The sequence below is a fragment of the Jaculus jaculus genome, chromosome 20 (genome assembly GCF_020740685.1).
Source record: "Jaculus jaculus isolate mJacJac1 chromosome 20, mJacJac1.mat.Y.cur, whole genome shotgun sequence".
NCBI lineage: Eukaryota > Metazoa > Chordata > Mammalia > Rodentia > Dipodidae > Jaculus > Jaculus jaculus.
In genome coordinates this window covers 13,248,635-13,274,430 of record NC_059121.1, presented here as the reverse complement: position 1 = coordinate 13,274,430, position 25,796 = coordinate 13,248,635, and the positions used below count along the sequence as shown (strand labels likewise).

Sequence of the window (25,796 nt, the reverse complement as noted above, 5' to 3'; positions counted from 1 at the left end):
GCTTAGCCATCTCTCCATCCTCCTCTGCTTCATTTTAATGGTGGTTTCACTGTTCTATAGTGTAACATGTCAGTCTTAGCTCAAATTTCTTTTACCTTCTCAAGAAACTATAAGACTGAAACTAGAAGGTTGAAATAAAAGGGGGAAAATACGAGGAAAGAAATATGAGACAGAATTAAATAGAACTTTACACATTATAAATCAAAAAAAGAGGGAAAACTTCCAGTCCAAGTAATTCTGTAGTCAAATCTGTACACATATATTGCTAAAGGCATTGAAATTTGAACTTATATAATTAACATAGAAAATTCAATTTCTTAATTACACTAGCTATTTTAGGTGTTCAAACAACCTCAGAGTGGCTACCAAATTGCTCAGCACAGAATAATTCCATCTTGGAGGAAATTCTACTAAATGGTGCAGCTCTACAGTATAGACCTAGAGAAAAAAATAAATTAATGTCGGGCTGGAGAGATGGCTTAGCGGTTAAGCGCTCGCCTATGAAGCCTATGGACCCCGGTTCGAGGCTCGGTTCCCCAGGTCCCACGTTAGCCAGATGCACAAGGGGGCGCATGCGTCTGGAGTTCGTTTGCAGAGGCTGGAAGCCCTGGCGCGCCCATTCTCTCTCTCTCCCTCTATCTGTCTTTCTCTCTGTGTCTGTTGCTCTCAAATAAATAAATAAAAAATGAACAAAAATAAAATAAATAAAATAAATAAATTAATGTTGAATAGACACAATTTTCTTTTTTTTTTAAAGCCTTTATTTTTTTAATTTTTTAAAATATTTTTTGTTCATTATTTATTTATTTATTTGAGATCATCAGACACAGAGAGAAAGACAGATAGAGGGAGAGAGAGAGAATGGGCGCGCCCGGGCTTCCAGCCACTGCAAACGAACTCCAGACGCGTGCACCCCCTTGTGCATCTGGCTAACGTGGGACCTGGGGAATTCAGCCTCGAACCGGGGTCCTTAGGCTTCACAGGTAAGCACTTAACCACTAAGCCATCTCTCCAGCCCCTAGACACAATTTTCATTCTGTTTGATACTTTAATCTCTAGTAGATGAGTCAATTTATCTTTCTACTGTTTAGTACATTGCTTCACCTCCTCTTACACATTTGCTCTTTTCTTTTCTTAAATTTGATAGATAGAATATGATATATCTCAGTGAATTAAACTTCTTTTTTCCTTGGGCTAGAGAGATGGCTCAGTGGTTAAGGTGCTTGCCTGCAAAGCCTAAGGATCCAAGTTTGACTCCCCAGTACCCATATAAAGCCAGATGCACATGGTATCACATGAATCTAGAGTTAGTTTGCAGTATCTAGAGGCCCTAGTGCACCCATTCTCTCTCTATTTCTCTCTTATCTATCTGCCTGTTTCTCTCACTGTCTCTCAAGTAAATAAATAAAATAAAAATAATTTTAAAACTTATTTTTTCCTGATTACTAGTGAGGTTGAGAGCCCAGTTTTTCATATTTTATGTGAATTTCCTGTTTACATTTTTCCATATTTCAATGTTGAAATTATTTAAATGGAAAAGTATTTGTGATATAGTGATAAATCAAACAAAAATAATATTTTACCACGCCAAAAATATGAGTTACAGTGCTGTTAATTAAATGAAAGAAAATATCCAGATGCTTACATTTTGGGAAAATTTGTTATGATAGTTAAGCTAGTGGGATTTGGGGTAATGTACTTTTCATCTAAGAAAATGACTTTAATGTTATCCTAAAAACTATTTTCTCATTTTTAAAGGTCAAAACAAATATAATTTTGCTTGAGATTTGGGTAAATTATCTTGCAACTTCTTTGTTTTCTAAGTCTTCCTCTTGGCTCCATGTAGACTAAGTGATTATTTTTCTTTAAACCTACTATTATTTTTATTTGGCATTACTCCCTTCTAGTAGAACACTGTGTGCTTGACCTCACAAAACAAAAAACCTGTGTGTCTCTGTGTATGTAAAAAGCAAGACATTACAAGATTTGTATGTTTAATTAGACAAAAAATTTAAATTGCAAAAGAGACCATGCTTCATAATGAAGCATCAAGAAATGAATTTGTTCACTTCGTTGGAGTCATTATTTATTCATGCTTTGAAAATGGGGCTTTCACACACACTGGACTTCAAGTAGCCAGCCTGGACAAGAAACAGCATTCTTGGACTCAAGAGATGGCTTAGTGGTTAAGACACTCACCTGTGAAGCTTAAGGACCTAGGTTTGATTCCCCAAGAACCCAAGTAAGTCAGGTGTACATCGCGGTGCATGTGTTTGGAGTTTGTTTGCAGTGGCTAGAGGCCCTGGCACACCCATTCTCTCTCTCTTTCTTTCTCTTCTCTCTCTCTCTTAAACAAATAAATAAATAACTTATTTTTTAAATAGCACTTTTTAAAAGTGGAACTATACTGTTAAAAATGAAAGAAATAAAATGCAGTGTTAAAATTAAATAGCAGTCTCTAAAAGTAGAACTATAATGTTGGGGGAAAACAAAAAGAAATTGCAGTGTTAAAAGCAAATCGAAATCCTAAATCCTTGGGGAAAGAGTGAGCCATATTCTAAAGATGAGTCCATCCCTGGGCAGCCAGCACACGCAGACTTGCTCTGGTGAAGCGCAGTCGCGCCCCTGACCGCCCAGGCAGATGTGCCCTCGGTCCCGCCCGTCGGGAGAGCCAGGCTTCTTGATCGTCTTTCAGTTCCTGCGTGGCGCACTTTTGCTAAATTCCCTGCTGCTCTCTGCTTAATGATGTTTCTCGCCCCTGGTACAAATGCTCTTTGCGGCAGGTCCAGAAAAGCAGCCAGGAGTCTTACCTTGAACAGCACAGGCGGGAGCCATCTTTACGCCCAGCTGGTGCCAGGCCTGCCATCCCTCGCCCGATGCCATCAGCTGCGGACACGCTGGCTGCCGAGCGCACGGCGGTGTTCAGTAGCCTGAGCCATGATGTGGCTTTGTGGGCCCTCCGCCTTTCACAGTTGCTTCCAAATAAACACCTTGGAAAGTGATTTGTTCGGAGTGTGAGGAAAATTGCTTCTGAGCAATTTTCTTATCCTTGCCCTTGCCCTTGCCCTTGCCCTTGACGGAGAAACTGACACTTTTGCAGTCACCTCACTGTCACGGGCTCTGTGTGGCACATGCACTAATTTGTGAGGTGGGTCTTCCTGCGTTTTCTTTGATTTGCAGCCTGTTGGTCCTATTAAGACAATTTGTCATGAGCTCAAGGACAAGAAATGAACGAAGGTTAAAATGAAGCCAAACTTGAAAAACAAGACTTAAAAAAAAAAAAAAAAAGACTAGACTTTGCCCAGTAAAACCTGGAGTATAAACCACATAGGGTTTGCAACCTGATCGCTCACCCTCAGGAGGCCCCACAGACTAATCTGTCAAGCCACGCTTGGCTTCTCAGGGACGCTTGTCATGCGGGATGTCACATCACTGTAGTCCCTGGGCCTCCTGTGGTCTTCCATCTGCTGAAGTTTGAGCTGAGGTGTGGATTTGGATCGACTTCCTAATATCTCTCCAGTGTGTATCCCGAGTAGCATCTGAGAACATTTTTCTCTCGGTGTGTTCTTGTGAAATGTGCTTGGGTGTTCACTGAAGCCTCTCAGCTTAATGGAATTAGCTCTGGGGTCGTGTGCTGTGTATAACTTGCGTCTGCAGGGTCATCTGCTTTTAATATCAATTTTACCACTGCGTGCCAGCATGATGGCTTCTCTCCCTTAGAAGCTGGGGACTTTCTGTCTTCAGTATTTCCCCTTTAAATATAAATATCTTCGCTGACATGTTGTGTTTCAGCCTGATGTCTTACCTAATGTGGATGGATAGGAAATAAAAACAAACAGAACACAAGAATACTGGATGGGACTGGAAGAAAGTGGGGTAATGCAAAAACAAAACCAAAAACCCTGGAAGAAGGAGAAGGGAAATGCAGAACAAATTTTACCCAACAGTTAGGTTATCCTGGGACACGATGTTGTTCCACGGACAAATGCCCACATTTATTTAATATTTCCACAGATCAAATGTACAGGTAGGATTTTTATAAAAGAAATATTTTGTCAAGTGAGAATACAATGAAAGGCCTGCCTCAAATTGGAAAGATGCCCCGATTTTAGAAAATTGAATGGGTGAAGCAATTTTCACATTTCAGACAATATCATTTGAAATGCTTGAATTCTACTCTGAGCAAATTAAGTCATGCTATGTAAAAACACCAATCACGCTAAATAGTCCTACCAGAAAGTCACAGTGGTTATTTCATGTAAATAATTAAAAACCATGAGATTCCTACTTATAACGTCAAAATTTAACCTTGCTGTACCCTGTCTGGTTACAACTGATGGGCGGGGGGGGAGCGCATGAAAATTTAACCCAGTTATTCTCAAAGTGTGGGCCCTGAATCAGCTCGGAGCTGGTTAGAAAGTAAATGATCAGATCCCTCTGCACACCCACTGGAACTCCAGGAGAAAATCCAGCATTCTAGGGTTTTACAAGCCCCCCGTGATCCTGACGCACTGTAGAGCCTGACAGCCTCCAGGTTCAGCCTTTGGACCTCAAAGTTATGCAAGATGATCTGAGGGAAAAGGCTACTGCTTCCTATTCATGTCTTTCTCTTTTCTGTTTTTGTACATTTAAAATGCATTTGGCAGGGATGCATAATATATAAAGCTTGAATATGACTTCTCTAACATTTCAAAACTCTTTAAGACTATAAAATTCAACTAGCCATGAGCCACCAACAAAGTCTATATATACTTGCATTTAGATATTTACCTTGGGCTGGAGAGATTGCTTAGTGGTTAAGGCACTTGCCTGTGAAGTCTAAGGATCCAGGTTCAATCCCCCAGTACCCACATAAGCCAGATGCACAAGGTGGTTGTATGCATCTGGAGTTCATTTGCAGTGGCTAAAGGCCCTGAAGTGTCCATTATCTCTCTCTCTTTCATCTGCCTCTTCCTCTCTCTCTTCTTCTTCTTCTTCTTCTCTCTCTCAAATAAATAAAAATTTTAAAGAAGATATTTATCTCATCTGGTGCCTCTAAAATGCTTTACAAACAATTTTCAGTACTTTGTTTCCTTCTGCAGAGAATTCTCACGTTCCCATCAGAGTGGTGAGAAGGGGGTCCTTTGTGGTGAGGAGATAGTCATGACGCTGCTTGAACAATATCAAGGCACCTCCTCCCCCCCAATGCATTAGATTTTGTGTGCAAGGAGTTTGGAGCCCTGTACTCATCCTGCTTTTCCCGTGCTCTGCTTAGATGAAGGGATCTCTGTGGGGCAGTGCATCCTGCTCTCCTTGGCAGCTTTTTCCCACTCCCTCACATATGCCAGCTTATAGTAACCTGGTAGATGTCATGTGTTAGAACTCTGGTGTTAATCTTTGGGTTAAGCATCCCTCTGAGCTAGGCATATTTCAGAAATATCATTACATACTTATTATAAATAGAAAAGTAAGAAAGTAAGAGTAAGGACGAGAGGGTTTTTTTCATTTAATTTATTTGCAAGTAGATGAGGGGGAAAGAGACAGAATGGACACAGCAGGACGTAGTACCACTGCAAACAAACTCGGGACACATGCACCACTGTGTGTATCTGTCTTTACTTGGCACCGTGGAATTGAATCCAGGCACCAGGCCTTGTAAGCAAGATCCTTTAACCACTAAGCCATGTCTCCAGCCCCAACTATGGTTTGAGCCAAAATAATTTAGAGGCTCCATAAGGGAAAGTTCAATATTTTGCATTATGGATTCTCTCAATAACTATGGATGTGACAAATGAACAAACACACTTCAGTTCCTGCAGGCATTGTTTTGGTAATGTTGTGTAGCAGATAAAAGCATTGACTCTTGTCACTAGGATATCTAAGGTGTGGCCTTTTAACAAGTTCCCTAAATGCCCAAACCTAATTTCCCATCATCTGTAAATTGAGGTTAAGGGTAGCAACTACCTCATAGGCTCATTGTGACAATTAAAGGGAGGTAAGTGCCGAGCATGTTGCTGCCCATGAGCGACATCCTCAATGAAATTAGTCACGCTGCATTGTGCTAATGCTGAAGAGATTGCCAAGAAATAATAAAGGCCTGCTCCTACCCTTAAGTCCTTCCATCGTCGGGAAAACTCACCAAGTTTTTGAATTCTTTTTTGTTTTGTTTTCCTAGCAGAGGCTAATGAGCTTACATAATTTATATTGCCTTGAAAATGAAAACTAATGCTCCGTTGGAGAGACTGAGCAAAACATTTGCTCCTCCTGCTGAGGCCTTTCTGCCTGAAGAACCACTTCTGTTCTTGAGCTGGCCATGGGCAGAGGTGCCGAGCAACATTATATTTTATCATTAAGAAAGAACAACCATGTGTCAGTCTCAGTGGTGGAGCCATTTAGTTGAAATCTTGTTGGCAGTAAAATGATAACATATCAAAGAAGGAATAAAGGACTTCACACTTCCTATCACTATTCAGCATGATTAACTTGTCTTAGAGAAGACTTTTCAATGTGCTAACATCAAATAAAAACACCAGAGGGTAATTTTCATGAAAGCTTAAAAAGTTACATTAGAAAAACATACTTTTTTCCTGAATTTACTTTTTTTAAAATATAGTTTATTTATTTATTTATTAGAGAGAGAGAGAATGGGCATGCCAGGGCCTCCAGCCACTGCAAACAAACTCCAGATACATGCGCCCCCTTGTGCATCTGGCTTACATGGGTCCTGGAAAATCAAAACAAAACAAAAAAAGAAACTACTGTACTAGCCTCTTAAGGGTGTGGCTCAGTGGCAGAGCATTGAGTACAGACATGAGCCTTTTGAATTTGCATAAAGTATTTACCTTTTGTAGAAAATGGCTCTCACATCTGTGTAGAAATACTCACTTTCATATTAGTATGAAATGTCATCTTTTGACAGTTATGCAAAAAAATGAAAATTATCATTGCATGCCAAAAGAAAGATATAATAACACAACAATCTTACTAGGTACAATATTTACAGAACCCCTACTGCTGGGTAGAGTCCGAAGCTGAAAATTAAGGCTGAAAAATGAAATAGAGAGAGAGAGAGAGAGAGAGAAAGAGAGAAATTCTTAGCCGAGCAAGGTGGCGCACGCCTTTAATCCCAGCACTCGGGAGGCAGAGGTAGGAGGATCGCCATGAGTTCCAGGCCACCCTGAGACTACATAGTGAATTCCAGGTCAGCCTGAGGTAGAGTGAAACCCTACTGCAACAAAAAACAAAAAAAAAAAGAAAATTGTATGTAAATTCCTCATATATTCATCTTTGTATATTCATCTTTACATAGATAATATCTTTCTACCCATCATTCTAGCTAATCCTTAGTGAGTCTGTCAAAATGGGATTTCAGTCTTTGTGAGATCCACATTTGGGTCTCCTCTGGTCTTTTTTACTTCATAGACCATTTCCACTCTAGATAAAATCTCACTTGTAATGCAAGGCCACAGGCACTAGCAACCAAAACAGGTTTTGATAATTAGTTATTACATAATGACACAACTTACAGCTTACAACTAATTATGAAAATGAAGTTCTGTGATGTTACTATTAAATGAGATGCCAAAATAATGTTTTCTTTTACAATAATTAAAGCTCTCTTACATTAATTAAATAAGCTAAATTTGGTTATCCCAGGATTGATTTATCACAGATTGTGTTAAATCTGTTCATTGCTTTTGGTAACACTGATGAAACCCATAGCTTTACTAAAAATAGGATACAGCATCACCTAACCTAATGAGACATAATTAAAAATGAAATCCAGGTGCTAGAGAGATGGTTCAGTGGTTAAGACACTTGCCTGCAAAGCCTAATGACCTGGTTCAATTCCCCAGTACCCATGTACAGCCAGATGCACACAAAGTGGCCCATGTGTTTGGAGTTCTTTTGCCATGGATAGAGGCCCTGCCATGCCCATTCTCTCTTTCTGCTTCTCTGCCTCTCTCTCTGTCACTCCCTCTGTGTGTGTGTGTGTGTGTGTGTGTGTGTGTGTGTGTGTGTGTGTGTGGTGCTCTGCTTGCAAATAAGTAAATAAAATATTAATTAAGTTTGAAGAGAAAGAATGAAAGCCAAAGTGCTATTTCAATAAACTAATGGTTTAATATACTGATCCCTTAAATCTAGTGAATGAAAGCATTCTCCCATAATGAATGACCCAGAATTGGAATGTGATGGCAGTTAATGAGTTGGATTCTTTCTAACGCAAGACATGATAACTAAGAGATGGTAGACCTCATGAGACCTGATAACTAAGAGACGGTAGACCTCATGAGACATGATAACTGAGAGACGGTAGACCTCATGAGACCTGATAACTGAGAGACGGTAGACGTCATGAGACCTGATAACTGAGAGACGGTAGACGTCATGAGACCTGATAACTGAGAGACGGTAGACCTCATGAGACCTGATAACTAAGAGACGGTAGACCTCATGAGACCTGATAACTAAGAGACGGTAGACCTCATGAGACATGATAACTGAGAGACGATAGGCCTAATGAGTCAGGATAGCCAAGAGGGGGTAGACCTCATGAGTCACTATAACCAGAGACTGCAAACTTCATGAGTCACGATAACTGACAGACGGTAGAAATCATGAGTCACGATAACCAAGAGATGGTAGAACTCATGAGTCACTATAACAGACAGTAGAACTCATGAGTCATGATAACCCAGAGACATAGACCTCATGAGACACAATAACTGAGAGACATAGACCTCATGAGTCACGATAACTGAGAGACGGTAGAACTCATGAGTCACGATAACCCAGAGATGGTAGAACTCATGAGTCACGATAACCCAGAGACGGTAGAACTCAGGAGTCATGATAACCGAGAGACCGTAGACCTCAAGAGTCATGATAAGCCAGGGACAGTAGAACTCAAGCGTCATGGTAACCCAGAGGCGATAGAAACTTTGGAGACCAATGGTATCACAAGGAACCAGTAAGTGTCAAAAGCTGAAGATCTTGACTTTTAGATGCAGAAATATTTTTTCAGATTAAAATGCAGAAGCAATGCTGGAGAGATGGCTTAGTGGTTAAGGAATTTGCCTGGATATCCCAGGACCCATATAAGCCAAATGTACACGGTGGCACATGTGTCTGGAGTTCATTTACAGTGGCTGAAGGCCCTGGCATGCCCACTTTCTCTCTCTACCTCTTTCTTGCTCTCTCTCTCTCAAATAAATAAAATTAAATTAAAAGGGAACCATAATCTTAAAAAAAATGTAGAAACATATATTGTTTCTTTAATGTAAAAATGTATTCTTAATTACAGAAGAGAAGGAACAGAAAGCTTATAAGAAACACGGGGTGGATAGGAGTACCCTAAGGCATGGCCCTGCCCCCCATTATCTCGCATGGACTGACTGAGGCTTTCATGACCCCACAGAGAATACCATAATTCCACTGAGGAAGGCCTCCAGGGAAACAGGAGCAGGGGTGAGGGAATAACAATATGACCTGTCATAACATACAAAGTAATTTTTTTTAAATTTATTTATTTGAGAGTGACAGACACAGAGAGAAGGACAAATAGAGGGAGAGAGAGAGAATGGGTGCGCCAGGGCTTCCAGCCTCTGCAAACGAACTCCAGACACATGCGCCCCCTTGTGCATCTGACTAACGTGGGACCTGGGGAACCGAGCCTCGAACCGGGGTCCTTAGGCTTCACAGGCAAGCGCTTAACCGCTAAGCCATCTCTCTAGCCCATAAATACGTGTTTTTAAAAACAGACCTACCCTATCAAAATTGCATTTACATATACAAATGCATGAAAATATGAATGTAGAAATAAAAATATAGACACACATGTATACCTATGCACACACATATATTTAAGTTTGTATATTTGCATAATATAAAATTTTATAATTAGGATATATATATGTATACATTCAGATATGCATATTTACTATATATGTACATTCCTTTAAAAATAAGAAATGGCTACATTCTTGTCATGTTATTTACCTGCTATGTTTATGCCAGTGAAGACTCAAACATGCAAATCAGCTTTCCTCAGCCAAAGGCCTCTGCCAGCTGTAAGAGTCACAAGGTCGATAAAACCAGGATCTGAAGAGATATGTGCAGACACCAGGTCATTCCAGCCAGAAATCATAAGTGGGAAAATACTAAGAAAGACCAAAAAGGGAAGATACAGAAGCCAAAAGATTCTCAAGGCAAAAAATAAAAATAAAAATTTGAAGCCAAGCCTGGTGGCTCACGCCTTTAATCCCAGCATTTGGGAAGCAGAGGTAGGTGGATCGCTGTGAGTTCGAGGCCACCTTGAGACTACAGAGTGAATTCCAGGTCAACCTCGGCTAGAGTGAGACCCTACCTCGAAAAATCAAAAATAAAATAAAATAAAAATTGGTAGGGCAGGGAAAATGGCCAAGACAGAATAAGAAACACATTTTATTTTGAGGTTTGAAGAAAGTTGCTTTGTGAATGTTAGTTTCTCCTGTCGTGTACGCCTGTGCCTCAGGAGAGCTGACCCTGGCAGAACAGCCAGCCACAGGGATGGGTGCCCAGCCCGCGGACTCCTTCTGCTCCCCACGTCCCGAGAACTTCCCAGAAGGTTCGTGCAGAAGGGCCTCCAATGTCACCACCTAGTCCCAGATCTCCTCAGCCTCTCCATGATAGTAGCAGTTAAGATAAAGAAATGATTTATATTTAGTTCAAAAGTCATTTATTATCTTTTCATTAGAAATATTATTACATCAGGAAAGTAGCAGCTACTGGTTTTTAAGTGTTGAAATGCAACTTTTTATTTTTTAAATGGAAAATAAATGAAGACACTTGACACTTGATAATGGGTCATCGAGAAATAGCTAAGGTCCTGGCAAAAAAACAGGAAAAACTCAACAGGAAGATAAGAGAGCAGTGTCACCCAAAGCTTCAAAGGCTGCTTGCCCCTCTGAGATTTACATAAAGGAATCCAAGGTCACCTCCAAACAATAATTTGGATATCTTTTTGCCTTTTTTTTTTTTTTTTTTTTTTGGTTTTTTGAGGTAAGGTCTCACTCTAGCCCAGGCTAACCTGGAAGTCACTATGTATGTAGTCTCAGGGTGGCCTCGAACTCACAGTGATCCTCCTTCCTCTCCCTCCTGGCTCTTTTTGCTTTTCCACTGGACGTGGTGGTGCATGCCTTTAATCCCAGCACTCGGGAGGCAGAGGTAGGAGGGTCTCCGTGAGTTCGAGGCCACCCTGAGAAAACAGAGTGAATTCTAGGTCAGCCTGGGCCAGAGTGAGACCTACCTCGAAAATACAAAAAAAAAAAAAAAAGGTAAAATTTGTGACCTAACTCAAATAGCTCCAAGACAGTTTGGTCAGAGCCAGGCGGTGGGGAGGTCCTGGAGCCTGCCTTCTGTTCCTGTGAAGCAGCGGCTGTGCAGCGAGCTTTCTCGCCAGCTCCTGAGGGCACCAAAATCACAAGAAAAATTCAGGAGGCTTTCATCCAAAGAACAAGGGGGTAACAACTCACAAGAAGAAAGAGGGAAAGGGAGAGTTAACTCTCTTATGTAAAGCTACCTTGAAGAATGTAGTGTTTCTAGGCCAGGGAGACAATCAGCAGATAAAATAACTCATCACAAGCCCCAGGGCGGGAGAGAGCCCAAGATGACCTGGACTGCCTGAGTTCTACCAAGACTCACATGCATAGCTGGGCATGGCCAAGCACATCCCTAACTCCCGTCTTGTCGGGAGTGGAGACAGGAGAATTGCAGGGGCTTTCAAAAGCCATAATTCTTGGCTGCATTTAGACTCTGCCTAGAATATGCACAGATGGGCAGTAGAGGAAGGGTCTGTGATGCCCTTCCCCGACCTCGTTGTGCACATTCATGTGCATGCATAACACACATGCACACTCACACATGCACACACACCCAAAGAAATCTTGACTCCCTTCTTCCAAGTAACTGGGCTTCTCCATTCATGGAGGTCCTTGTACGAAGGAGTGCAATCATTAACAGGAACGTGACACTTGTTCTGCATTGGTAAACTTGTATAAACTCTATAAGAATTTTACACCTAAAATAAATAAATAAATAAATCACACGCACATTTGTGTCTTCCTTGCTATTTGACTATCTATTGATGACATAGACTTAGGCAACCACCTTGGAAAATCTCCTTACCTGAAACTGTGTGAAGGCCAAGGTCTAAAATTGGCATAGAATTAGGAGAATTTTTTTTTTTTTTTTTGAGGTAAAGTCTCACTCTAGCCCAGACTGACCTGGAATTCACTATGTAGTCTCAGACTGGCCTCAAACTCACATTGATCCTTCTACCTCTGTCTCCCAAGTGCTGAGATTAATCGTGTGTGCCACAGAGAGGGAGAGAAAGAGAAAGAATGGACATGCCAGGGCCTCTAGCCACTGCAAGTAAATTCCAGACACATGTGCCATTTTGTGCATCTGGCTTGACCTGGGTACTGGGGAATCTAATTCAGGTCATTAGGCTTTACAGGCAAGCGCCTTAACCTCTTAGCCAACTCTCCAGCCCAGGAGAAGGTGTTGAAGAGAAATCCATCTAAGAGGAACCAGTAGAGACATTTGGAGAAATAGCCTACAAATGATTCCCCTGGGGTAAGTCATTTAACCTCTGTGACAGTCATCAAGTTGATAGGATTTAGAATCACCATGGCAAAATCTCTGTGTGTGTCCATGAGGAATTTTCTAGGTCAGGTCAGTTGAGGTGGGAAGACTCACCTGTACATGGGCAGCACCATATTTAGGATTGTGGGCATCCTGGACTACATAAAAGGTACAGAAAGTCCTGGGCACCAGCAGTCCTCTCTCTGCTTCCTGACTCTGTATTCAATACGATGAGCTGCTTAAAGCTCCTGCCACCATGTCTTTGGTGCCATGATATCCCCCAAACTGTCGGCCAAAATCCCCCCCCAAATTTGCTGTGGTCAGGTATTTTGCCACAGCAATGAAAAAAGTAATTAATAACTATCCCCTCCCCCATCCCATTTAATTTCCTGAGACCTTCCTTGTTATTTGGCTTAAAAGAGAAACTCTGGGACTCGAGATACAGCTTGGCAGTGGAGGCGCTTGCCAGCCTTACCCACTCTCATAAGCCAGATGGCCAAGGTGGCACATGCATCTGGAGTTCATTTACAGTGGTTGGAGGCCCTGGTATGCCCATTCTCTCTCTCTCTCTCTCTCTCTCTTTCTCTCTCTCTTTCCTCTCTTTTTTTTAATCTGCCTCTTTCTCCCTCTCTCTCAAATAAATAAAATATTTTGGGGGAAAAAACAGAGAAATTTGGGTATATTTGCCATCTGTACTAGCTGAGAAAGCCCAAGTTTGTCATTGCTGTCATCACTAAAATCTGTGAAATCCCGAGTCCTTGTCATCAGGGCCACACTCTCTTTCCTGTCTGACGGCATGCTTACTTAATCAAAGCCCACCTTTGGGAACTATAAGCAAATAAAGACTACTAGAGAATAGCAGATCAGGTCAGTAACTAGGGGCTATTCAAGTGTTAGGCTAAGTAAACATAACTTTGACATAAGAAGGATTGTAGCCAACGCCTCATAATCCTTCTTGATTTTACTGGTTTTCCCACATATCCTTTTATTTGATCTTGTCTGTGACCTTGAGGTCTTTCCATAGTGGAGGAAACTGAATTCCAGAGACATTCATTTCATAAGATCACAATGCTAAGTGGCAAAAGTACACGTGAATTGACATTTTCTGACTACACAACTCATTTTCCTGTCCTTGTCTTTCTGACTTCAACTAAATATGCAAAGTCATGACATTAGAGATGAACCATCAAAATGACAAATATTTTCCTGGTTTTTAAAATGCTATTATCAGCTGTTTAGGCCACCCAAGTCTGCCAACGTCAGCAAAAGATCAGACAGACTCAGGGCCAAGACAACACAGCTCAGATCCCCAGCGTAACTCCTGAGCTTGCCCCTACCAGTCATAGACCTGCCCAGCTGTTTGACTTTTCCTGTGCCCACGCGATGGTTTGGGGAAACATCAATCATCAGGGCTATGCTCACTGCTTAAGTTCCACTATTAACATTGTGCTCTGTGTGTATGTTTGTTTGTGTGCATGCGTGCGTGTGTGTGTGTGTGTGTGTGTGTGTGTACGTGTGTTCAGTAAGGCATGTCTTAGTCACCTCCTGTAAGGAAGGATCTGTCATGACTTGCAGTTCCAGGGGACACTCCATTATGGAAGCTCAGGCAAGGCTGCTAGGGGCTTGTTGATCACATCCAATACAGTCAGGAAGCACAGGGTAAACAGGAAGTGGGGCCGGGCTATAAAACCTCAAGGCCCTTCCTCAGTGACTTATTTTCCTCCAGTTCCTAAAAGATCCCCATCCTTCCCAAAGAGCACCATCAGCCGAGGACCAAGCCTTCAAACAACTATAGGGTGCATTTCACATTCAAACCCCAGCATTCCAGCCCCGGCCCCCACAGACTCAGACCATCTCGTAGTGCACAGTGCATGTAGTCCAGCTTCAGGAATCCCTGTAAGTCTTGACGAGTCCAAGGCTGTTTGAAAATCCAAAGTTTCCTCTGAGACTCAAGGAAATTTCTTAACTGTAATCCCTTGTAAAATCAAAAAGCAAGTTATATACTCTCCACATATAATGATGCAGAATAAACATTCCCATTCCAAAAAGAGGAAAGGGGGCATAGCAAGGAAATATTGGATCAAAACAATACCAAAACCCCACCAGGGAAAATCCTACATCTTCGTATCTGATATCTTGGATTCCTGATGGAATTCTGGGGGTTCAAAGGGTTGGGTACACTCACACCTCCGGCTCGGCCGCTGCAGGAAACCACACAGCTTCTGCGGTGTGAAGCCGCTCTGAACCACAGCTGTCTCGTCACACATCCCACAGTCTTGGCATCTCCAACATCCTGAGGTCTCCATGACAACTCATCCTTAGGAGTTGACTGAAAGCAGATTTACAATTTGGTGTGTGTGGAATTCACTATGGAGTCTCAGGGTGGCCTCAAACTCATGGCGATCCTCCTACCTCTGCCTCCCGAGTGCTGGGATTAAAGGCGTGCGCCACCACACCCTGTTCAAGAGTGAGGTGTTTTGTTTTGTTTTGTTTTTACCTCCATGCTAAAGTACTTTCATGACTTGAAGGAAGTCCGTCCATCGGTCTAGTTTTATTTTAATTTAAGTATTTTTTTATGTCTTGTCATTTATCCCTAAGAAATTTTAAACACTTAAATGGACCCCTTCTATTTTTATTTTATTTTATTTTTTGGCTTTTCTGCTATTTACCATAGACCAACTCTTGTGTATTTATTATGACTTAATCTAAATGCATTTAGTACTTCTCAAAAAGTGTATTTCCAGGTGAGTATCGTGAAGTGTCCCAGCACTTTGGAGGCAAAAGCAGGGAGAAACAGGGGTTCAAGTCCAGTTTTGCTACACAGCATGTTTGAAGCCACTTTGGGCTACATGACAACCTGTTTCAAAAAAAAAAAAAAAGAATTTGGTTTACTCTTTATAACATTTGACATATTAGAATTAATTGGACAACCTTTCTTTTAATGTACTTTTAAAAATTGATAGCAGTAACTTGTTTTAGTAAAGAGTAGCATTTTAGAACTCTTAGGACAGAAGAAATAAATTAAGTTCCAGAGTTACTGTAGGCTTTTCTACTACTCTCGGATTAGCTCATTTCTTTCTCTATACTTCAATCTTCTGAGATATTCAAGGATAATATATGAAAGACTATATACTGTTTAAGCAGGAAATTGATAATGGAACTTTATCAGTTAATTTCTATTAGGCAGATTGTATTTTTGATGACACTTGCTTGATTTCTTCCCATAACATTGATGAGGGGAATAATTTCTAAAAATCCTCCAGGCATTATAGAAACACTAGGGATGGCCACTTTTAATTTTATTATTTTAATTTTGTTTATTTAAGAGAGGTAGATAGATAGATAGAGTGAGTGAGCGAGCAAGTGAGTGAGAGAAGGAGAGAATGGGCGCTCTAGGGTCTCCAGTCACTGCAAATGAACTCCAGACCCATGTGCCACCTTGTGTGTCTGGCTTCTGTGGGTCCTGGGGAATCGAACCTGGGTCCTTTGGCTTTGCTGGAAGGTGCCTTAACCACTAAACCATTTCTCCAGCCCAGGATGGCCACTTCAAAAGCTATTTGAATTAAATATTTTAATCTTTGTCCTGATTGGCTCTTTTTTTCAGAAGAACTTAATACATTGTTTTCTCTTTCTAGTTATAAAGTAACAAAGTATGCTAGTTATTAAGATACACTAATACAATAGATTTTTGTCAAAATTATCAAAAAAAAAGGGGGGAGGCTAAAGAGATGGCTCAGTGACTTAGACATTTGCCTGCAAAGCCTAATGATTCAAGTTCAGTTCCCCAGTCCCTATATAAAGCCAGATGCACAGTGGCATCTGGAGTTCATTTGCAGCAGCTGGAGGCACTGGTGCACCCATTCTCTCTGTCTCCTCTCTTTGCTAGCAAATAAATAAAAAAAATTTTAGGGCTGGAGAGATGGTTTAGTGGTTAAACGCTTGCCTGTGAAGCCTAAGGACCCCGGTTCGAGGCTCGGTTCCCCAGAACCCACGTTAGCCAGATGCACAAATGGGCGCAGTCTGGAGTTCATTTACAGTGGCTGGAAGCCTTGGCGCGCCCATTCTCTCTCTCTGCCTCTTTCTCTATCTGTCTCTCTCAAGTAAATAAATAAAAATAACAAAAAAAATTTAAAAAAATTTTAATTACAAAAAATATCATCTGTACATGAAGTTTGTATGTTTTTGGAACTAAGGCCATAGGCACATATAAACAGGACAACAGAAAGACCTACCCACCTTGAAATATTTTCTGTGTGCCTTGCCTTTGTAATAAGATATTAGCTCCAGATTTTTCTATGAAAAGAAATATATTATATTTCAGATATAATATCAGATAATAACCAGAATACTTCTATTAAATTATCACAGGAACCATTAATTGACATGATCCACTCAAAATCCAGCATGGGCATCAAGGAATGGGGCATAGTCAGAGACATTTCTAAAGATGGAAGTGGATATGAAGTGTGTGTGTGTGTGTGTGTGTATCTATGTCTGTAGGTGGGGTGGGCTTGAGGAAACTTCTGGAAGCTTAAAGGTGGAAGCTACTCCAAAAGAAAACCAGGGACTTTCACCAGAAATCCACTTACTTCAAATTCTGGTCCGGGGCTGTCCCCAAGAGACACGAATGGTAAAGTAAGGTAGTGTTTTACCTTCCGGATAAAGCCAAATTTTGCATGTCAGCTCTCAGAAGCACTTTGTTCTATCTGACCCCAAAAGACCCGAGATGACTGTGCACGCGTCACAGTACTGAGGGACAGAATTTTGCATATTCCTGAGTTATATAAGCCATATGGTTAGTAAAACTCTTGTTCAGGAACCAAATAAGTTAATGAAAATGAAAACTAATTACCATTGTCAAGGATACATATGATTTTTACTTCTTTACAGTGATTCCAGAACTTAAAAAATGAAATAACCGTTTTCCTGATAATTACTCCTTACATTTAGCCCCTGTCCTACTTTACAAAGGAATCAAGTCTAAATCCTACATCATTTAACCAGATTCTGTTGCATTTTTAATGAGTGAGGGTAGAAGTAAAGATAACATATTCAGATTATAGATAGAGCTTAATTTTAGTCGTGCTTTCATCTGGAAAAACCTTAACTCTTTTGTTGAGATTACATTATTTGACACATGCTATTATAGTTTCATATGCAACAGCATCATAGTACCCACAGCTGAATTCTCTCCTGACAGAAAGACGAAAGTGATCATTCTTCTTTCTAATATGTAATAAAGACTCAAAGACGTGAGAACATTTTTTTCCAAACATGAATTCAATGTTCATTTAGTTTAATATTGCTCAGCATAGCTATTGGAATTTGACTACCTTTCTCTTTTATCATAAAATAGTTACTTTTATCATCAAAAACATTTGTGCTTTCCTAAATGAGCTATAGCAAGCAATAAAGGAATATCGTTTAGATTTAGACAAAAAAAAACACTTGCTTTAAAAATAATTTGAAAATCACCTCTTGAATCAAGAGCTGTCTTATAAATGTTAATTCAATAGATTTTCCTAGTTTCTCCAAAAACAAGGGCTTTTAATCTCTATTTTTTTCTTTTTGCAAGCTAGGAGATATTGTTTAAACATATTTTGGAAATTTCTTCCAACAGCTAAATTGAAAATGTCTGATATTCTCGACCGCTTAAAGCATTTATGATTTTCAGCTGTCAGCAGAAGCCTGCTGACGGGAGGAAAAAAACTCGAGAGAGGTTAGTCAGAAAGACACTTATGTAAGACCTGTCACCTTGTCTGTTGCTTTGAAAGCAGGAAACCCTGTATTTAAGACTCACAGTGAGGCATCTCGAAGGAGTGATTCCTCCCCTCAGAGCTGAGCTGAGACGAATGGCTGGTGCCTGAAACCTGCACGCTGCTCACTGCTTCTCCTTTGCATTCTGTTGCAGCCCCGAAGATGGTGAGATCCATCCTGAGATCTGCCGGCTTTACATCCAGCTGCAGTGCTGCCTGGAGATGTACACGGCAGAGATGCTCAAGTCCATATGTCTGCTGGGGTCTCTTCAGTTTCATCGGAAAGGTAGAGACAGAGGAGAGAGGCGGCCAGAAACGCTGAGAAAGAAATAGTGAATGAAAGCTCACATTTTATAGATAGTCTCTGTACATGAGTCGCTCATCTCCACACAATTCAAAATGAACGTAAATGCTCAGGAAATGCTGGAGACACATATCTATTTCTCCATCTATATCTACAGCCATACCTATAATAATTTTTCAGGGTAGGGTTTGGCTCTAGCCCAGGCTGACCTGGAATTCATCATGTAGTCTAAGGGTGGCCTTGAACTCACAGCAATCCTCTCAAGTGCTGGGATGAAAAGCATGCACCACCATGCCCAGCTGATGTTGGACATTTGATTAATAAAAAAGCCCATGTCTCTGCTGTCTAAAAGCAGAACCCTGGTGGTTTGGAATAGAAACAGTGATAGAAACCGTTCTTAACTGTATGATTTTATACTTGGGAACTTGATTTTCATTAGAATTAGCATAAGCAAAATAAATGTGTGTGTGTATATATATGTGTGTGTGTGTGTGTGTGTGTGTGTGTGTGTGTATGTATGTATGTATGTATGTATATGTATATAATGATCTTAGTAGGGTATAAAATGTTCTCCATAAGTTCTGTTACGTCTCTAAATGAAATAAGGTATAAAAAGACAAGTAATATATTGCGTCCTAATGACTTAAAAGCAGGGAAAGGCTGGTCATGGTGATCCACACCTTTAATCCCAGCACTCAGGAGGCAGAGGTAGGGGGATTTTGTGAGTTCGGGTCAGCCTGGGCTAAAGTGAGACCCTCGTTCAAAAAGGTGTGTGAGCGGCAAGGGGGACTCAACAAGTATGAATGTGGGAAGCGTATGATTAATAGAAACTTCTCATTTCCCGACTTAACCTGAACAGCAACTGTATTGGTTCAAATGTCTGGTGGCCATAGTTCTCGCGTGGTGCGGTCACACTCCCGCTCACGAAACGTTTTGGCCTCTGGTCATCGGCTGCTCTCAAGAGGCTTCCCTCACGTGAGCAAACCGGTTCCAGTCGTTGTAGCATCACACGTGCATGCCGCATAGTCCACGAAGAGAACCTCCTCCCCGGAGAGAAAGCCCCGAGCTCCGCCCTGACGGAACCAGCACACAGCCTGGGTCTCTGACGCTCAGGCAGCTGAGGCCTGTGAGTGTACCAAGGAGCAGAGCCAGCGCCACCGAACCAATGCTACATGAGAAAGAGGAACAGGATAGGTGTTAGAGAGGAAGCTGAATCCTCACTGGAGGATTTTTCCATACTTTGTTCATTGTTTTTTTTCTTTTTTATTTATTATTATTTTTATTATCAACTTCAATGATTATAAACAATATCCCATGGTAACACCTTCCCTCCCGCAACTTTCCCCTTTGAAACTCCATTCTCCATCACATCCCCTCCCCCTCTCAATCAGTCTCTCTTTTATTTTAATGTCATGATCTTTTCCTCCTATTATGATGGGCTTGTGTAGGCAGTGTCAGGCACTGTGAGGTCATAGATATCCAGGCCATTTTTTTGTCTGGAGGAGCATGTTGTAAGGAGTCCTACCCTTCCTTTGGCTCTTACATTCTTTCCGCCACCTCTTCTGCAATGGACCCTGAACCTTGGAAGGTGTGATACAGATATTTCAGTGCTGAGCACTCCTCTGTCATCTTCCCAGCACCATGGTGCTTCTGAGTCATCCCAAGGTCACTACATCTGAAAAAAGAAGGTTCTCTACCATAAGTGAGAGTAGCATTAATATATAGGTATGACCATTAAGAGAAGTGCTTACTGGGCAGTTTGGTGAGCATAGTATACACATTTAGCCACACAACAGCAGATGTTACATCCCCAGGGTTCATGACTACCCCTTTTGTAGGTTTTCAGTATCAGGGATGTATCCCCTCCCATGGAGCAGGCCTCCAGTCCAGTTAGAGGGCAGTTGGTTTCCACCATGACAGATATGCCCCTATGGCACCCATTGACTCATTTGGCCTGGCTGGCCACATATAAGGCTTGCAGTGTCCTGCTCATTAATTTTTTGAACAATAATTTATCAGAAACCTCTTGACTCTGAACAGTTTGTGCTTTATTTAGTTCAAGAGAATGGGGTCTGGAATGAACAGAATGTAATCCTTGCACATGACTTAAATTGAGATATTAGGGCTGGATAGATGCTCAGTGGTTAAGGTGCTTGTCTGCAGGGCCTAACAACCTGGGTTTGATTCCCCAGTGCCCACACAAAGCCAGATGCACAAAGTAGTGTATCTGGAGTTCTTTACAGTAGCTGGAGGCCCTGGCACACTCACTTTCTCTCCCTTCTCTTCTCTTCTCTTCTCTTCTCTTCTCTTCTCTTCTCTTCTCTTCTCTTCTCTTCTCTTCTCTTCTCTTCTCCTCTCCTCTCCTCTCCTCTCCTCCCTTCTCCTCTCCTCTCCTCTCCTCTCCTCTCCTCTCCTCTCCTCTCCTCTCCTCTTCTCTTCTCTCTCTCTCTTTCCATCTCTCTCTCCGTTTGCAAGTAAATTAAAATGTTCAATAAACTCAGGAAAACAAAAAGAAATGTATGTCAGGCAAAGAATCAGGTTTTCATTTGTTTTGTGTGCTGTTTGTTGTTGTTGTTTTTAGGGTCTCGCTCTAGCCCAGGCTGACCTGGAATTCACTATGTAGCCTCAGGCTGGCCTCAGACTCACAGCGACCCTCGTACCTCTTGCGCCCCTCACAAGCACGAGGGTGAATGTGTGTGCCTCCACACCCAGAGCAGTTTTAAGAACAAACGAGCATTGCAATTTGAAGACAACAAAATGTATACTAGACTAGTAACAACCATCAAATCTCCCACTACGTACATACATATGGATCCACACAGCCGAACTGAAAGCCAGATGATACTACGTTATTCCAGAAAAAGGATAATATTTTCTCAGCACATCAGTGTTATATTTTTCCTGTTTTCTTCTAAAGGCTTACCACTTAATTTCTATTATTAATTCAACATCATATGTTTGGAAAGTTTGGCTTCTTCACACTCCTGATACCAGATCAGAAAGTAAAGTACTCAGGTATTCTCACCACATCCAACATTGGCTTGATTTTGATCCCTTTACTTCTTCTCGTCTTGTATTCCTTGACATTCACACACCACACACACCGAGAGAGAAGAGGGGGTGGAGAAAGAAACACATACTAAGTCGCATTTTTATTTTTTCGGTGTTTGGATGCAGTGATTATATGCAGTTTTATTTCTCAGGTCTGGGTTGGCTGCCCTTACAGAATTTCTGCCCTGGTTGACAGGGGACACCTCCTGTCTGAGTGTCTGTGGGCCTCACACCCAGGAGCATGCACTTTCGGCCACCCGATCAGCCCTCTGCAACTTCACGTTTTGTATTTTCACAACAGACTTTAAAAACATACGTAGTTTTATTTGTGTGTGTGTGTGTGTGTGTGTGTGCACCAGCATCTCTTGCCTCTGCAAGCACACACCAAAAACGTGTCAGTTTGGGTCTCTGGCTCTACGTAGGTCTGGAGAATTGAATCTGGGCCAGCAAGTTTGGCAACCAAGAGTCTTGAACTATTGAGCAATCTTCCCAGCTCAACTTTTTTTTTTCAGACAGGGTATCTCATGTATCCCGAGCTAGCCTCATACTCACTGTAGCTGAGGACAACCCTGAGCTGCTGGTCCTCCCCCCGCCTCCCCAGTGCTGAGACTGCAGCCCTGCACTACCACCTCGGTTTACACAGGGCTGGGCATTGGGACCAGAGCTTCACGCATGCTGGACAAACGTCTACCACCGAGCATCGCCTCCAGCCCCGCAGCTGACTTGTGAAGGGAAAACCCTTCCCCGCTAGATGTAAACTAAAAGGGCTCCTGTCACTCAGGTGTCTGCCTTGCATGTGGCTTTGTGCAAACCCAAAAAGCCTATCACCTCATAACGGATAAGCTGCTCTGTCTTCTGTTGCCTCGTGCCTTCATCTTTAGTCTCTTGGCCTCCCTTTCTTCCTCTCCTAAAAATATAAAGAAGTAAACAAGTCTGGAGCACATAGCTTAGTGGCAGAATGCTCGGCTAACATGAAGGTCCAGAGCACTGCAAATTCATTAATTAATACAGCGCCAGAAAAAGAAGAAAATCGTCAAAATTATCCAGGATGCCGGATAAGCATTCAGACTCCTGTACCCTCTCCAGGACCTACTAAATTGGAATTTCTGGGGGGCATTTCAGATGATTCTGAAATGCTACAGAACTGACAAGCTGCTGTACTCTTTGAAACAACAAGAAAAAGTCACACCCGCGCTCCACAGGAATGAAATCAACCCTCCCGAGGCCTTGCTGGCCTTTCTTCTTGGCCCCCTTCAGCTTTCTTTTCACCCTGGTTGGACGAAAGCAGCAGGTGGCTCACGTGGCAAGTCTCCTCTGTGAGCACGTGACACGACCATCCCCGCACGCAGGGGTTCTCGGGTGCCGTTCTTGAGCTACCGGGTTCGGCATGCACAGCACTCACCAGACGTGCCAAGCCTTGGGCTGGAGAGATGGTCTATATTTTATAGACAGCTTAACATATATCATACATTAGCAAAAAGGGACCACTTAGCTGTCTAACGACTGGCAGTTAAGATAGCACGTGAGGGCTGGAGAGATGGCTCAGCAGTTAAGGCACTTGCCTGCAAAGCCTAAGGACTCTGGTTTGCTCCCCAATACCTATGTAAAGCCAGATGCACAAGGTGGCCCGTGTGTCTGGAGTTCATTTGCAGTGGCTAGAGGCCTTGGCATACTATCTATCTATCTATCTATCTATCTATCTATCTATCTATCTATCTATCATCTATCTATCTGCCTCTTTCTCTCTCTCTTAAATAAATAAATAGGTGAAATATTTTTAAGAAGATGACAGGTAAGGTTTCCAAGGTGATATGTTGGTTACACAAACAGTGGTACTTCTTCTAATGTGGCTCTAGGCTAGACAGTGAGCCTGGCTGAGGACCTCACTAAATAACTTATTCGCCCGCACTCCACTTTCCTTTTCTTCCCTGCTGGGTATTGGACCTGGGCCTTATCCCTCCAAGGCGTGCCCTCTGTCACTGTGCTGAACACCCAATTCCAGTACCTACTTTCCTTCTGAGAAATCAGAGTCGCAGAGCCTCTGAAGGACTGTAACACTTGTCTGACTTTTTGTTGTTAAAACACAAGTGGATATTGCAATAATATTTAGGGAAGCTCATTTCCTTCTATATAAGTGGATGAAGGTTGATAATTCCCTTATTTGTTAGTTTATCAGGGAAAGGAAAAAAATATAATTGTAACAGAGTCTCTGAACTTGGCTGTATATAATACTCCCTTATCTATTTTGTGTTGTGATCAAATACTGAAACCAAACTGTAATTTTCCCAGTTAATTTATTTTTTTATGTCTATACACCTCCCTGCCTGTCACCAGAAGCTCATATAGTATTGTATATTTCACTTAGTTTCTTATTTTATTAAATAGTCAAGGCATGACTTTATGCTTTAAAGAGAAAGGGCACACAAGGTCACTGCATGGATAAAGACAATAGTTTCTTTCTGGGAAAATAAGTCTCAAATTAATTCTAAATTTCCTGCAGTGAGCTTGCATTTAGTAACAATTGTCCTCTTCCAATTAAGCAAGTTCCAAGCATCCTCAGTCCTTAACATTATTTCACTGGGTCTTTTTGCTTATTCAACACACAGTGCATATGAATTTTTGCAGTCCCGTAAGTCTGATTGGTACAATATATTTGGAAATCTTTTATGCTTTGCAATATCATGCTATTGCCAAAGAAATGAAGAAAAACATTCCCCAAATGATTTCCCTTTTCCATGGCTAACAAAATTAAAGTAAATTACAGTTATGTGAGGTAAAAACCTACATTTAATAAAGGCTATTGGGTTATATCAGGTAGAGAGTGGCTCTGAAAAACGGTGTGTATACGGAGATGACAGATAGGAATAATTTCAGTCATTTTGTAGTTTCATATTCTAGTGCTTTATGTTGTCAATTGGCGCACACTTCACACAGTCTAATTTCTGTGTTTATAAGGAGAAATAGTTATTCTCATCTCTTCTTCACACGTAGGTACAAAATCTTTTCCCATTATCGAATCCATGCATTACATTGACCATTATCGGCTCGTTTCCTGCCGCTGCCTGAAATGGCATTGCAAGCTTCGTTCACTTTGTTGGCAAAAGTGGAATGAAATTTCTAAGGGGTTGGGAAGATACTGTTTTGTGCATGTGTCTGTGTGCATGTTGTGTGTGCGCGTTTGTATGTGTGTGCATGCTGATGTGCATGTGTGTGCACTGCACGTGGGGTCACTCTTGGATGTCATTCTTGTTCAGATGCGTGTCTCACTGGCTTAGAACTCATCAGTTAGACTAGACTGGCTGAGCAATGAGCACCGAGGATCTGCCCGTCTCTGCCTCCACGACACCGCGGTTACAGGTGCATGCCATCACCCCCAGCGTTTTATAAGGATTATTGAGAAGTGAACTTAAGTCTTCATGCTCACAAATCAAGCCCTTGACAAATTGAGCTATCTCCACAATCAAAAGTCCTGCTTTTGGGGCTGGAGAGATGGCTTAGCGGTTAAGCGCTTGCCTGTGAAGCCTAAGGACCCCAGTTCAAGGCTTGATTCCCCAGGACCCACGTTAGCCAGATGCACAAGGGGACGCACGTGTCTGGAGTCCGTTTGCAGTGGCTGGAAATCCTGGTGTGCCCATTTCCTCTCTGGCTGCCTCTTTCTCTCCCCCTCTCTCTGTCACTCTCAAATAAATAAATTTAAATGAACAAAAACTGCTTTTGGGGCTGGAGAGATGGCTTAGCGGTTAGGCGCTTGCCTGTGAAGCCTAAGGACCCTGGTTCAAGGCTCGGTTCCCCAGGTCCCACATTAGCCAGATGCACAAGGGGGCGCACGCGTCTGGGGTTTGCTTGCAATGGCTGGAGGCCCTGGCACGCCCATTCTCTCTCTCTCTCTCTCTCTCTCTTGCTCTCGCTCTCGCTCTCTCCATCTTTCTCTGTCGCTCTCAAATAAATAAATAAAACAAAAAAAAAATTTTTTTAAATCCTGCTTTTTGTCCACTGTCACTTTGTTTTCCCCATGCAATCCATGATCAGAACAGCCCATTCTGACAGAGAGCTGCCTTTGTAAATGAACTTGTGTTTTCCCT

The 25,796-nt window shown here is 41.8% G+C and overlaps 1 protein-coding gene across 1 annotated transcript in view; it reads left to right on the top strand.

The window, feature by feature from the left end:
* LOC101614943 (regulator of G protein signaling 7 binding protein) overlaps nucleotides 1-25,796 on the top strand; it is a 125,705-nt gene that overhangs the window by 64,525 nt on the left and 35,384 nt on the right. The window contains exon 3 of the mRNA XM_004671202.2: nucleotides 18,515-18,645. Within this exon, the coding sequence (XP_004671259.1) occupies nucleotides 18,515-18,645 (131 nt within the window). The remainder of the gene's footprint in view (nucleotides 1-18,514; nucleotides 18,646-25,796) is intronic.